General features: G+C 41.8%; 1 protein-coding gene across 2 annotated transcripts in view; it reads left to right on the top strand.

The window, feature by feature from the left end:
* The window catches only part of ANKRD29 (ankyrin repeat domain 29), a 36,315-nt gene extending 24,729 nt beyond the window's left edge, over window positions 1-11,586 (top strand). The window contains exons 7-10 of one of the 2 annotated variants that reach the window (XM_071737331.1): window positions 3,104-3,202; window positions 4,034-4,129; window positions 5,161-5,259; window positions 6,841-11,586. In XM_071737331.1, the coding sequence (XP_071593432.1) occupies window positions 3,104-3,202; window positions 4,034-4,129; window positions 5,161-5,259; window positions 6,841-6,924 (378 nt within the window). In that variant the 3' untranslated portion in view covers window positions 6,925-11,586. The remainder of the gene's footprint in view (window positions 1-3,103; window positions 3,203-4,033; window positions 4,130-5,160; window positions 5,260-6,840) is intronic. The other variant, XM_071737332.1, reaches the window with a different exon arrangement.
* Window positions 11,587-14,312: the final 2,726 nt, after the last annotated feature.

Raw genomic sequence — 14,312 nt, 5'->3', positions numbered from 1 at the left:
TGCTGTAGCAGGTACCAGCTCCCCTTCAGTCTTGTGCTCCATCTCCCAGTCCTGTGGGGATGCTCCTGACACTGTAGGGAATCTCGGATGGTGCTGCTGTCCATGGGCAAGCACTTCAGCTCAGCTCTCCCAAGACCAAAAAGTGCAGTTTCCTGGTGAGTTTCTTCCTTGGCAACATCATTTCTCTTGGATTTTAGCCACCCTCTGTTCTTTCTGACACTGTGGAGCTGGGCAGGAATTTTTTTGTCATCTTTTTGTCTAGACAGAGCTGGAGGCAGTGTCTGAAACCTGCTGCGGGAAATGTTCCTTTGCTTCTCCATCTCAAAAACAAAGCAAGAAGATTATTTATTTGACAATGACTTTACACTGGGTAGCCAGTATCCCAGCAGGCTTTAGTCTGGCTGGCTAAGGAGAAAATTGACTGTTTTCTATTAACACATGATATGCAATTATACATATATATAAACCAGTGAGCCTATATAGAATGTAAACTTCAGATAAGCAAGCAATAATAAATAATAACAAATAATCAAATTAACTAATCATAAACTTACAAATAATCAAATAAGCAAATAAAAAATAATAATTTGTTATTGCTAAGAATTCATATGGTGTAGTGGTGAGAGTGGACTGATGGGCCGATCAGTGGAGGAGATGAGCCTAAGAGTAGGGGCTCTCTGTCCCTAGGAGTTTTTACTAGCATTTTGAGGGGTATTTCACCTCCCATCCTAGTCTGGCACTTTTTAAACTCCAAGTCACAAGCAAATGTTGAGCTTCAAAGCTGAAAAGCAAAGTCAGTAGTTATTAGCATAAGAGAAAGAGCATCAGAAATTTTGGTCAGAGTATGTTTGGAACTGCTGGCTGCTGGATATAATGAGATGTAGTACATACATATTAGCTTGTAACCAAATACAAAACCAATCACAACCTGAAAACATTTGGAGTATTTAACATTGTTCTAGGAACGTAATGGTCTGCAGTCTGCTGGGAGGGCAGAGGGACAAAGAAAGGAAAGTAGTCTTTTCCTGTTCTCACTTTCTTCCTGACCCATCTCCAAGCCTTAATATCTCTTTACACAGGAATTCTCATCTAGCCTCTTAGTACACCATAGTAGCTCATTAGCACCACTCACCAATATGAAAATAGGCAGAAGTCTCATCTACACCATATAAATATTATACATGTTTGCATAAACCTCCCTGTTAGGTGCTGTTTGATTCAGAAAGATAAGTTGACAGTAGTCAACATTTGCCCACAATAAACATCATCTTTCTTCTCCTCAGGCTAAGTCCTCCATGATAGTCACTCTCACAATGTAATTTTGCCTCTCACTGTCAGAAAAGGAAGCTTCTGTGTTCCTTGTTCTGTGCTTGTTATTGAATTCCTCGTGTAAATAGAAGTGTGGATTTGCACAGCATTGGTTCTTCATGCAGATTAAATTGCTTAGGCTGCTTTCAGCTATTTTCCAAGTTCTGTAGGATTTTTCAGTGCCCCTATTGCTGTTTTCTAGAGCCCTCTGGTGGGGGGAGATTAGAAAAAAACCTAAGGGTCGACCTACTGGTAGGGAAAACACTATAAATTGGAGAGGGACAGTTTTTGCCATCACGCTAACATCATATACACTGTATACAGGAGAGCCTTTGTAATTTTTTAATGACAAAGAACAGTCATTGTATTAACAGGATATATGCTAGAATGAGGTCACTCACTAATTTCAATGAGATAATTTATAGCGAAATGATGCAAGAGTGGGCAAAGTGTTCCTCACCATTTGAGAAGAATGAAGGTCTGAGGGTGAGCATTTGCTCTTTCTCGGAATCAGGAAGAGGGAAGCTCAGAATGTAATATCAAAGGCAGAAACAACTTTTCTTGTTCTTCCAAAGGATTAAGTCACTAGCCCATAGAAAGCAGAGCACTGGTTCAAGAATGTTTTCTTGGATAGCACAAGCAAGTCATATGAATCTTCAGTTGGCACTGAGGAAAGAGATTGCTTCTTTGATCAAGGTGGAAATATCTTTCTTTAAGTAAAAATGTTGTTTCCTCCTGAAACTTTTCATTAAGACTCTTTTTTGGAAGCCCCAGTATATTTTGTCTTCCTTTTTCCTGCCAAGTCTTCAGGCTGCTGAGAGTGGTGAGGGGAACAAGGCAGAAGCAGGCACCCTGCTATGTGGGGCCTCATTTTTTATGTTAAAGCTCATACTGGCAAAGCCTTTTGTTAGAGGCTCACAAGAATCAGTTTGGCACCACAGAACTGCTGGAGTCCTCCTGTGGTCTGGAGAACGAAGCCATTTAGAGGCAAAAGAGGGAAAGACACAAAACTAAATTCTAATTGCGGTGAGAAATATTCTAGTGCTTCAGCCCTCCTTTTTTCCAGCCCTACTTTACCTTTAGGATAGAAACCCACCACAGAGTTTAGCTTATTTTGAATGTGTATTTTATCTTCTGAGGTTTCTGCTTAAATAGTGATGGCATAGGACAGTTTTTCTAAACCAGATATTTTCATGCTGGCTTCCTTACTATTGCTTTATTTTCTAGTGGAGGTGTTGAGGACAAAATTTGTGAAATACTCCCCATCACTGTAAGGCAGGATGTTTTGTCAGGTTTCCTGAGGGTGGATAATATAATTTTCAAATAAAATTAGTGGTCATCTTGCAATGCTCCTTAGCTTCTGTAAACAACAGAGACCCATCTGAAAAATCTGGCAATGCACCTTGAGATTTGCCTGTATCTTCTGTCATGTCCAGCCACCTGGAGTTCAATGTACACCAGATATCTTTACCCTTTACGTTTCAAATTTTGCTGTGTATTTTAGGCACAGGGAGTAAACCAAGGAGGGCTTCAGCTGTTCACATAGCAATGCACTTTTCAGTCCAGCTATGTCAGGAGAAAGCAGCTAAGGGTGTCTACTCCTAAACTGGATTTGATAACACTGAGCTCTGCTGTGCTTTTGGAAGCAAATCTGCACATATCTTTCTGTGATGCAGGATTTTATGGATTTAAATGATTTTAATTGAAGCCTGTCCAGGCCGGCTTGGGTGGTACAATACCAGGGAGCACAGGATCTCAAAGGGAAACAGTGGCCATGGGTTGGGTTTTTTTGCAGGATGGGACAGCTCCCTTGTGGATTGCATCACAGATGGGTCACAGTGAGGTGGTGAGAGTAATGCTGCTGCGGGGAGCTGAGCGAGATGCTGCACGGGATGTGAGTAGCACCTCTTCCTGTGCCCTGCCTGCACCCTCACACTGCCTGGCTTTTCCTGGGGCTGCAAGGCTGCCTGAGTGGAGACCCAATATCCCTGAAGTCCATCTTCTTTGTCAGGATGTGAAGTCCCACCATGGGCTCCCTTTTTCGTCTTGTGTCTGGGACAGCTTCCTGGAGGGACTGTATGGATTAAGGGGATGTAAATGTAAATATTTGTAAATGAGAAGGCTGATATTTGATGTCACAGGTTCATGGAATCATAGAATGATTTGGGTTGGAAAAGACCTTAAAGATCATCTATGGTCCCATGGGCAGGGACACCTCCCACCAGACTGGGTTGCTCAAAGCCCCATTCAGCCTGGCCTTGAACACTTCCAGGTAAGGGGCAGCCACAACCTCCCTGGGCAACCTGTGCCAGTGTCTCACCACCCTCACACAAAAGAATTTCTTCCTAATATCTAACCTAAATCTCCCCTCTTTCAGTTTAAAGCCATTGCCCCTTGTCCTATCACTACATGCCCTTGTGAAAAGTCCCTCACCAGTTTTCTTGTAGGCCCCCTTCAAGTACTAGAAGGCTGCTATAAGATCTCCCTGGATCCCCCTTCAGGTTCATTTTACCACGAAGTTTTCCTCTGCCAGAATGATCCTCCGGTTGCCAAAAAATGCCCTAGACACGCCCCAGGCACCTCTGAGGTGCCTCCACAGAGGTGATGACCAGAGAAGACCCTCCTCTCCAAGGTGGGAGGGAGAGCTGGTGTTTCCCTCCAGCCAAGGGGAACACAGGTAAGTCACTGGAAATTAACTGAACTGACTTCATTTTCTCTTTTAAAGGATGGTACAACTGCTTTACTGAAGGCTGCTGTTAAAGGGTACAACAATGTGATAGAAGAGTTGCTAAAATTCTCTCCCACACTTGGCCTGCTAAAGGTTAGTAGTGAAACACACAGATTTTTAAGCAGAAACTCAAAGGGTCTGATGAAAGGCTCACAATAATAAGTGTGAGCCCAAAGAAGTGAAGAAAAGAATGAAATTATCTTATTTAGTCTTTAATGCCACACACAAGATAATCTTCTCAAACAAAATTGGGAATTTGGTTTTTGGAATGAGAAAGCATATTGTGTCATAGAAGGAATTCTCTTGCTTTTCGTCATCTGATTTTGTTTCTGCTATAAATGGATTGGTCTCAACAGTGCAGTTTTTACCATTGTACCCTGCTCTCTGTTTCATTTTGTCAGCAAAACCGTATCCTAAGATATCTGTTGTGTGCAGATTCTCTACTTGATTTTGTTTTCCTCTGAATTCAAAAAGTAACTTGAAAAATAACAGATAATTGGAAACTGATTTTTAATAGCTAATCTAATTTTATATGCCTATAAATCACATACTTTGATAGCCTTTGTAAATGCAGCTCATTTGCTGTTTTGATGTACTTGAAAATCCAGGTGGCCTTAACTTAGTTAATTACAAGTATGAAAGTACTTCCAAAGTTATTTAAACTGTCATTTTGCAGCTGCAAACAAAAGGCCAGCCATAAAAAAATAACCATTCAGCTGCCTGACACTGAGACCATTAATCATCAGAAGCAGAAGATAAAGTGTGCAGATGGTTTCCATTAGTGCTTCTGTTTCACTTGCTAATGGCTGATTTTTCCAGGCAGAAGCAAGCACTGTGTTCATTTCACCTCTAATCTATTGACAAGGGTAATTTTTAAACAGAAATATCACTGTGGTAAAGTGAACTTGACTGTAATTTTTATTAAAGCATTGGAAATAACCTCCTTAGTAGCCCACTAGCCAGCCGGCACCATGTCTAAATCAGACCCTGGGCCTCTAATGACCTAATCTCTTCCATGTTACTTCTTTCTTGGTTGCAGGTTTGTTCTTTGCAGCTATTTTCATTTCACTGCCTTTTGGTTTCTTCCTGTGAATGTAATGAACATCTCCATTGGTATTTTCTAGAACGGGACCTCTGCTCTCCACGCGGCCGTCCTGAGCGGCAACGCCAGGACCGTGGCACTGCTCCTCGAAGCAGGGGCAGACCCGTGCCTGAGGAACAAGGTAGGTCCTGGCTTGACATCCAAAGACAGAAGCAGGTGGGGAGCACCGAGCAGTGGAGCTGTGTGTGCCACAGAGGTGGTGACAGCCCATGTTTCTGTGCCAGGCTGTGGTTGCCTCTTGTTGCGCCATGGTTTGGTCTGTTCATTTCTGCATACAGGTGTCTGTAAGGGTGATGGCAGTGCCACTGGTGATGCCAGTTCTTGTGAAGTTACAGCAATCTGAGGATAACCAAACCCTGCACTTACTTGAGCACCGGAGGTTAAATTGTTAAGTATAAATAGTCACGTGGTTGCTAAGTGGAAATTTAGGGAAACACTGATCCATAACTCTTTTGCTAAGTCGTAAGTGATATTCATATCTCCATACAGATGTGTGAGGAGGATATTTTCACAGCAAAAGAAATGTGTACCTGGGTGCCTTTGATAAGAAAACTTGGTTAGAGTACAGCACACTGCTAATACAAAAAAAAATCCCAAATTACATACATCTTTCCCATGTCTTACCATAAATCTTACAATTTATTGCAATAGTTTCACATTCTATTTAAAACAGCACCTTTTCTGCAGAAGGTTTGTGTTTGTTTTGTTTTGTAAAGTGTTTTATCATTCCATGCTTGATAATTTCCATGAAAATGCCTTCCCCTGAGTTGTGTTTATGGACTATTTGCCACTAGTAATTGATGTCTAGCTGGTCTTGTTAAGCTGTGAATGGGTGAACTGGTATTTATATCTGGTTTATAACTGTGTGAATGTAAGTTTGTAGTACAAATAATCCAGCACATGCATTCTAAATAATTCGGTCATTTAATGTAAAATCTTTGCCTGTTACTTCTGTATCATTCCACTTGATGGCAGCAGAGTTAATGTCTTATACAATAGTTTGTGTTAATAGGTATTTTGATACTTTTGGACCCAAACATGGTGCAGGATTTCTTGCTGCTGATGGTGATTTGCAGCAGGAGGACGTGTGGTATAAGAAAGTCTGTGGCTGTATTCTCTTCAACTGATTTTTGGTTTGGTTTGGTTTTTAAATAACAATCAGTTTGATGCAACAGAGTATATTCGCAGTCCAGAATTATTGATTTTCAGAAACACCTTCATCATAAATACTTTATGTTACCAAATTGTATTTAATAAATGCAGAAGGACAAAATCTGATGTTCTATTACAATCCTACAGAATAGCACTGTTTCATGGCAATTAAAGTCTTTCCTTGGATTTTTGTGGACATCTGTACTTAAAGACCAGCCTCATCTCCCCCCAAAAATCAGCAGCTATGCTCTTTGCTACTTCTGTGGCTGAAGCACAGGGAGCCAAAGGGGTACTATTTAGCATGAGCAGTCAGCATAAAGTAAACTGACCACTCAAATCCCTCACTGGGATTATTTTTAAGACTCAAGTAAGACTTGCACTCTAAAAGGTGATTTCTTAAGATATCTCCAACAGTGGTAAAGACAGCACTGGAATAAGCACATCTTTATAATACCCAGTACTGTCTTCCTTGGAGTTTAATGCTTTTAAACCACGTTTTGAGAATACTTTTTCATTTCTGCTAACCTCAATGTTGGTTTTTATATTCCAGGCAAACGAACTGCCAGCAGAACTAACAAAAAACGAGCGCATCCTCCGACTCCTCCGCATGAAGGAAAAGCAAAGGAAAAGCTAATGCAGCCCTGTAGCAACTGGAGATTGACACAGATGTGCCCTGACCACAGCAGCATGACAGTAAACCTAGGATGCCCAAGAAGAGCTTGTAGGAACAGTTTGCAGAACTGATTAGCCTCTCCTGTACACGCTTCTTGAATGCACGAGGGCCTTGCCACGGGGTCACCACAGGTCAGGGCCTCCTCCTGACATTGCTGAACACAGAAAGACTGTGACAAGAGCAGGGTTTGGCCTGGGAGCTGCATTTGTGCTGCAGTCCTACCCGTACTCCAGGATCCCACCAGTCCCAGCATTGATGTTTGCTCCCTCATGCCTTCAGCATCTGCATCCCTGTTCTTTCAGATGTGGGTCCACCTACTGGCATGGCCACACACCTCTGACAGGTGCCACGGGGCACACATTTTGCTCAGGAGCACTCGGCCCATGTGCCCAAAGGATGCCCAGACCTCGCAGCTGTTTGGATGCAGTTGGTCCTAAAGCAGCCCCGTGGTGCTGCAGCCCTCCTTTTGCTGGAAGTGCTAGCTCAGACCATTCCTCTTTACTTCCAAGTGCCACATGGGGCTAGAGGTGAGATTCCCACCTACAACATCCCAAAAGGAAAAGTCCTCCTTCCAGCTTTGGGCTTTGGTAACACTTTGGCTACTACATGAAGCTCCTTAAAAATGATCCAGAGCATTACAAATTGTGCCAAAAGCTATTGACCTAACAACAGTAAGCAAGAAGATGTCCTCCTCTGTTGTGGCACCTTGATCTGTCAGTCTTTCCAGCAACAGAAACACAGTGGAGCAGCTGGCAGCATTTTGCAGTGCATACACAGTGCCCTGGGGATCCATCCCCAACCCTGCAGGCTATGTACATGCAGTTTATGTGTAGGGTAGGACTGGTTATTGAGCCAACCACTGAGGGCATATCATTCACTGGTCTAAGTACATCAGAAATTCAGCTGTCAGGCACAACAGTATAAATGCTATAGAAGTGGTATACGTATGTTCTGCCCACACATATATGTGACACTGTGGTTTAGTACCCTTGGCTACTATGCAATGCACTTGTTCCCCAGGTCTGTAACAGGAGGTAAGGCAGAAGTGTACAGGTGTTTCAGCAGCTGGTGAGATGGTTACACGTAGGCTTGCTCAAACAGGCCCACTAGTGCAGGCATGGAGAATGAACTCTAGACATCAGTTTTGGCCTTTGTTGTGGCTTAGATGCCTAACCATGCTACTAGTGCCTGTGTGGGGAAGGCAGTGCAAACTGCAAAATTGCAAAGAGCTGTGTTTTAACCATGTTGCTGTAAGGCACCCATTAAAACCAAGTCATTTCGGCAGTATTAACTGTATTTACTATGTTCTGTTAGTCCCCAAACCACTAGAGATTATTTTACAGTGAGTTGGGGTATGAAGTTAGTTCAGTACATATATCCAGGCACTTCACCTGCTTGCAAACCATGGCAGGCTACCGAAAAATTGCTTTAGATTTGAAGGCAGAGAAGACTGTAGGGAAAAAAATATTCCCTTCTTTAAAAAACATCTGCCTAGGATTAACTGAACTGTTGCACTTTTGCTTCAGTGAGTTCAAAAAAACCAGACTTTCAGTGAGCTAGCACAAACGAATGTAGTTTACTTAGTGCAAATAGCCATATGTATTACCAAATCATAAAGTTAGTCTTTTTGTGAGTACATTAGATAAGAGGTCAGGATTCTGGTGATGAAAATAGAAGTGAGAGTACCTTGCTTGCAAGCTGGAATTGCTATTCAATTTCTGTTCAGCATTAGAAAGGAAAACTTCAAGTTTTCCAACAATATAAGAAGACACCAGAAAACATCCATTTGTTTAGGAAATTAATGCTGCTGTATTTTTAAATTAAAATAATGTGCCTAACAGAAACTTGCAGATGAACTGGTACAGAACCAAAGAATTATGCAAGATGTTTAGATGATGATTATATCCAGGGTTAAGTTCTACAGAAGACTAAAAAATACTGAGCATGCAGAAATCTCAAGAGCCTTACTGGGAACTTAACTTGCACAGCATCACATGGGACTGTAACTTCTTTCACAAGGAACACTGGAGGTTAGTTTTATTTGGGGCCCCTGTTGAATTGAAGATAAACATACTGGTTTTGAGGAGGATGCTAGAGGGACTCCAGGCAGCCTGGCCTCACTATTGATCTTTCTCCCTAAAGTTTTTTGAGATCAACAGCTGGGAACAACAACATTCTTAATCTAAAAAGCTGATTCACAGTTGTAAAGAAAGAAGATAATCATTAGAAGGCCCTCAGTAGTCCTGCTGGGTGAGCAGAAAATACTTCCAATATCAGACAGGCTGAGACAACAACATGCAGGTGTCCAGTATCTGCAGGTGGCCTCTCCTTTCTGCTGGAATATTTTCTTGTGAGCGTGGGCTCACCCCAAACAAAGGAGGCAGCTACTCAGCTGCTTCTTGAACTATCCCTGTTCATGGGAAGATGCATGTCTGCTGTTTACCATTCAGAGTAGGGCTTTTCAAGTTGTGTGTCCAGTACTCTCTGTGTCTGGCCACAGCAGCTGGGGCTCTCCTGCAATGAGTGAAGAACACTTGGAATGCTGCATCCCATACAGAGAACATACTGACCTTCTGAGAGGATGCAATTACCAGGTGTGTCCCCCCCCTTTTTTTTTTTGTTTTTGAGTGTTATTGGGCTATAAGAGGCTTTTCTTATTTCTAAAAAAATTTGAAATGTGAGGCCAGCACAGCTTGAAGGGAAAAGCTTGAAGCTCCTTCCTCTCATCAGCACTGACTGATAGGGCACAGGCTGGGAGGGGGCTCCATGGTGGAGAATTGGCAGCGAAGTCTTTCTCTGCCCTGCTCAGGCTGAAGTTGAATGTAGCTTCAGCAAAGACACTCTTCGGCCAACAAAGGATTTTTAGGCATGGAAACCTTCCTGTTGCAAGCATCTGTTTCACTATGGAGCTTCTGAAGAATGGGCTGGGTTTAGTTTTGGGTTCCCTGTAACCAAAAGGTGCTTATTCTGCCTGTAGATGGGCTCAAAAGTCGCAATACTGTTTCTCACCATGCAATTAACCTTTTCACAAAGAAACCTTAATAATTCTTAGTGTTTATATACCTGCTGTTATCTTTAAAGAGCTCAGTAAATACTTGTGTGGTTTGTTTGTTGTTCTAAAACGGAAACCTCTTTTCCCTCTGTGGCTGAAATGATTCACCAATATTGACAGTAGTTCTTTGCATAGTTGTGGTGCCTTTTGTGCAAGGCTTTCAGAGTGCTCTGCAGACACTTTTACCTTTGTAAGTCCCAAAGTGCATCGCTGGGGAAGGCAGGGAAATAAATGTTCATTTACACACCAGTGAAATGCAGCAGGTGTTCGTCAGTTCGTGTCAATAGACAGGAGTAAATTTAGACTAGAAAACAAGGGGCAGCAAACCCCTTTCATAGCTGGTAGGATGAAGGTAGGGACCATAAAATGATGTGAAATAGAACTGGCATGGGATAACAAGGCATATTGTTTTGGGTTGGGGTTTGGGGTTTCTTTTCCCCCATACATATATAGACATATATCTTACATCCCACAAAATGAGCTCCACCAGTGCACTGCTTTTAGGCTCACCTCTCTGCATATTCAAATCCTGGGGCCCAGCCTGTTGTCCTCACCGTGTGGGATTTATGCAGGTGCTGTAAGCTTGTTACTTAGCAGCAGCTGCAAGTGAGCACAAAGGATGTGCAGCCAAGAACAGGCTACACAAATGAGTCAAGGAAATGTATAGGGCATCTTTCTTTTATTTCCCTGGTATCAAGCTATTGGAGGAGGGGGATGAACACAAGGAAACGCCCATGGGGTATGGTGAGAAGTAGCATCCCATCAGTGACATGGTAGTGGTGTAGCCTCAGAGGTCCCAAATATGAAGAGCTCTTCATTTAAGATGATGACTGCAGTACACAGAGGACAACTATTTAGTAATGACACAAAGGCCACTGTTGTACCTCCTGGCTTTCCCATGCTCTTCTTCCCTTGGAGCAAAACCATGTCACCTGATCCACCTGATCCACCCACCTTGATGTAGTTTAGAAGAGCTGAGAGAGTTAGTGCACCAGATCAAACAGCTGCAGGTCATATTTAATGCACTTTAAAAACAATGATTATTTGCTCAGTCAGAGCTTAATTGCAAAAATAATTCACACTTCTTTATTCATCCAGTCATGGTGATTATTGGAAAATCCACAGGTAAACCAAATGTCATGTTGTCTCAGAAATTTCAGAAATATTGTACAGAAAATGAGGTAGCACAAGCCCTGGCCCATTTTTACTTCACTTCATATGAACACTGAACAGACATAAAATACTGCTGTTGTTTGGAACCCTTGAGTCAGCAGTGTTAACACTTTCTGTGAGTTCAACCAAAGAGTATACACAAGGCTCTTTTTTCCAGCAATGGGACTAAACGGGGTTGTGCCTTCTCAGAGCAGGTCTGCATTTGGTCCTTGGGAATGTCACGATTGTCTCATAGTTCCCTAAATTCCGTAATTTGTTTCGACCTGCCCTTTTATGCATTTGATAAAACCTATATAGACTTACATACCTCCATGCAAGATTAATGTTCTACAACAGGAATGTTGCTTCGCTGAAACACATTTTTCCATACCATCATTTAAATACAAGTTAATATATTACTTGGAATATCTTGCCTACATACTTACTCTCTCTAGAATACCAGAATTCATTTACTATTTTCATAAAGACCACTTTGTTCTATTCCACTTGATTGATTAGACTTTTATTCTTTTCCAGGTCTTTACAGATGAGATTCAATTCACAAATAAAGCCAGTGCCCTGGCTTGAGAAAGTGGAAAACTTAATTTAGCATGACATAACAAGGTTTGTTTCAAAGATCCAGACATCACTGACAGTCTCCCTTTAGCATTATCATCCATTAGGTCAGATCTGAAGGGAAGATTTTAAAAAGCAATTTAGGAATGAAAGGAGTAAGGCTATGCTTTTATTTAGTTTGTCAAACATTTCTTGGTGGTTCTGTCATTATTCTGAAATGTAAAACTGGCCCTTACACTACTGTGACCTACTTCAGTTAAAGAAGTCAGCACCCTGCTGATGAGCTTACTATGGTATGCAGTACATTTTGCACATTATAAAAGGAGAAAAGAGTCTACACCAAAAACTGTATTTCTGACTTGGTGTTTGACATCCCAGGCTTTTTGCCTTATTTCTACAATTTTCTGTTGTGATGAGCTAAACTTTGAATAATCGTCAAATATTCCTACAGCCACAACTCAGTGAAGCTTCTCTGCCTACTCAGAGAATATCAATAGGAAGTGCTGTGACTTGTTCATGGCCTAAATCACTACAAAGGATGATTTTTGGCAGTAGAAATCTCCTCAGTTTTGTACATGAAAGCATAACAAAAGAGTGTAAAGAGGCTAAAAGTAGTAAAATTCAAACTTCAAGAGGTAGCTTTTGAAGAGTGAGGATAATTACCTATTGAAACCAATTGCTGAGAAGATTTGGAAGTTTTTCTAAAAAACTATCACATTTCATTCTGGAAAATGCATTTCACCTGAAACATTTTTGTGTTGTGTATAGGCATTACTGTATGAATTTGTCAGGAACTAGCATTATGTGATCATAATAGTCTCCTTGATCTTAAAATATATGAATCAATACCTTTTTAGCTTTATCTCCTCAGGGTTTTAAAGACATGCTAGCTCTCATGAGATCAATAACAAGAACATATGCCTAGCAACTGTGGCTATGGATGCACAGCAAAATGAAATCTGAGACACATAAATTGTCCATTTTGCTCTCACAATGTTGACAGGTCATTTGAACAGGACTAATGCTTCAGTGTCCTGCTTTTAATGTCAAATCAGTTGTTTCAGAGCGAGTCAGTTTGTTGAGAGCTGGCACAGGGCTGCGTAGTGATGCACCTTGCCGGGGAGCAGGGATCAGCAGAGCAACCTGGAATGTGCCAGTGGGGAACACAGACCAGTCAGGGCAGAACAAGTGATGCAACTTTTTGCTGTGGCAAGTGTTTCACTGGCTTGGTTAGACAAGATGGTGCGTGACACTAGCCTACAACAGAGACCTGAAACAGGCTGCAGTTTTACACGTGTGTTCTTGAGTGGTATACATGTATGCATACATACTCTGTAGCCAGCAAATGGGCATAGGCTCCTAGAATTCCCTTGGGAAAGTGATACCAGAACCTCGTGTTCTGTTTGGTTAGGCTACACCACATGAGAAGGCAGAAGAATTATTCCACTTTCTGAAGGCTCCAAGAACAGTCTCTGCAGGTGCTCCCTTGCCCATTCTACTGCATCAGGCCCTACTCCCTGACGTAAACTGCTACAAATTTGACAAAATGTCTTCAATTCCAGCAATAAACAGGTTATTCCTCATGGTAATTGTGGCTCCTAAAGTGTATATCCTTCCTCATGCCAAGTCAGATTCTCATAGTGCCCTCAAGGACTGTTCTGCCCATAGTCTACACTTTGACAGCAAATCCTGAGCTATTCACCCAGTAAATAAGTGTTAATGCAAACCAGGAGCCATGCACAGACATTAACAGGTCAAACCTTGAATTTGTTAGCATATCAAGTGTTTATGCACCATATCTGGCATGAGTACACACTGCACTATTTGCTCACAGCAACACGTGCAGCGTGTCCTCAGACTGCTGCAATAACAAGCTGGATTTCTACAGTGTTTTCCTTCAACAATTCACTAGTAAACACCTGGTTTTGGAGATCTTGGGCCACATTTTGCCCTGCAATTGGAACCACTTCACAGAAGAGGAAATCGCAGGAGTAGAGGCTGGGACCTGCCCAGATCATCCAGCAGGTTTGTAGCAGACATGGAACATCTTAATTCAAGTCCCAAGATTTTGCTTTATTGTTTTTGGGTTGGGTTTTTTTTGTTGTTGTTGTTGTTGTTGTTTTTTGTTTTTTTCCTTTATCCCAGGTAATAAATAACTTACCCTAATTGTAATAAAAACGAACAAGTTTCAATTACTTCAATTATAAATGCAGAAAGGGTGTGACCTTAAAGAGTGACTATAGGACATTCTAATGTTAGCTAGCACAGGTTGGTAGAGCAGCCATCAAAATGCCCTTGAGTGGATACAAAGATGAAAAGTTTAAAAGACTTGCACCACCTGACTATATACTACATATATATTTTACTGGCAACATAGGGCAGATTTCTGTCAGTCCCCTCAGTCTAATTTGATCCCACATGGGAAGTCTGAAGCCAAGAGCATCTGACCAAAGTCATGGGTACATTGAGGCAGGTGTAATTAAAAGGTGAGCAGGCCTCCACTGGTAAGGAAGGCTGACACATGAGAGTTGATGAAAATAATATGATTTCCTTGCAACACCAAATAGGA

The sequence above is a fragment of the Heliangelus exortis genome, chromosome 2 (genome assembly GCF_036169615.1).
Source record: "Heliangelus exortis chromosome 2, bHelExo1.hap1, whole genome shotgun sequence".
In the NCBI taxonomy this organism is placed as follows: Eukaryota; Metazoa; Chordata; class Aves; order Apodiformes; family Trochilidae; genus Heliangelus; species Heliangelus exortis.
This window is presented reverse-complemented; position numbering and strand designations above follow the sequence as displayed.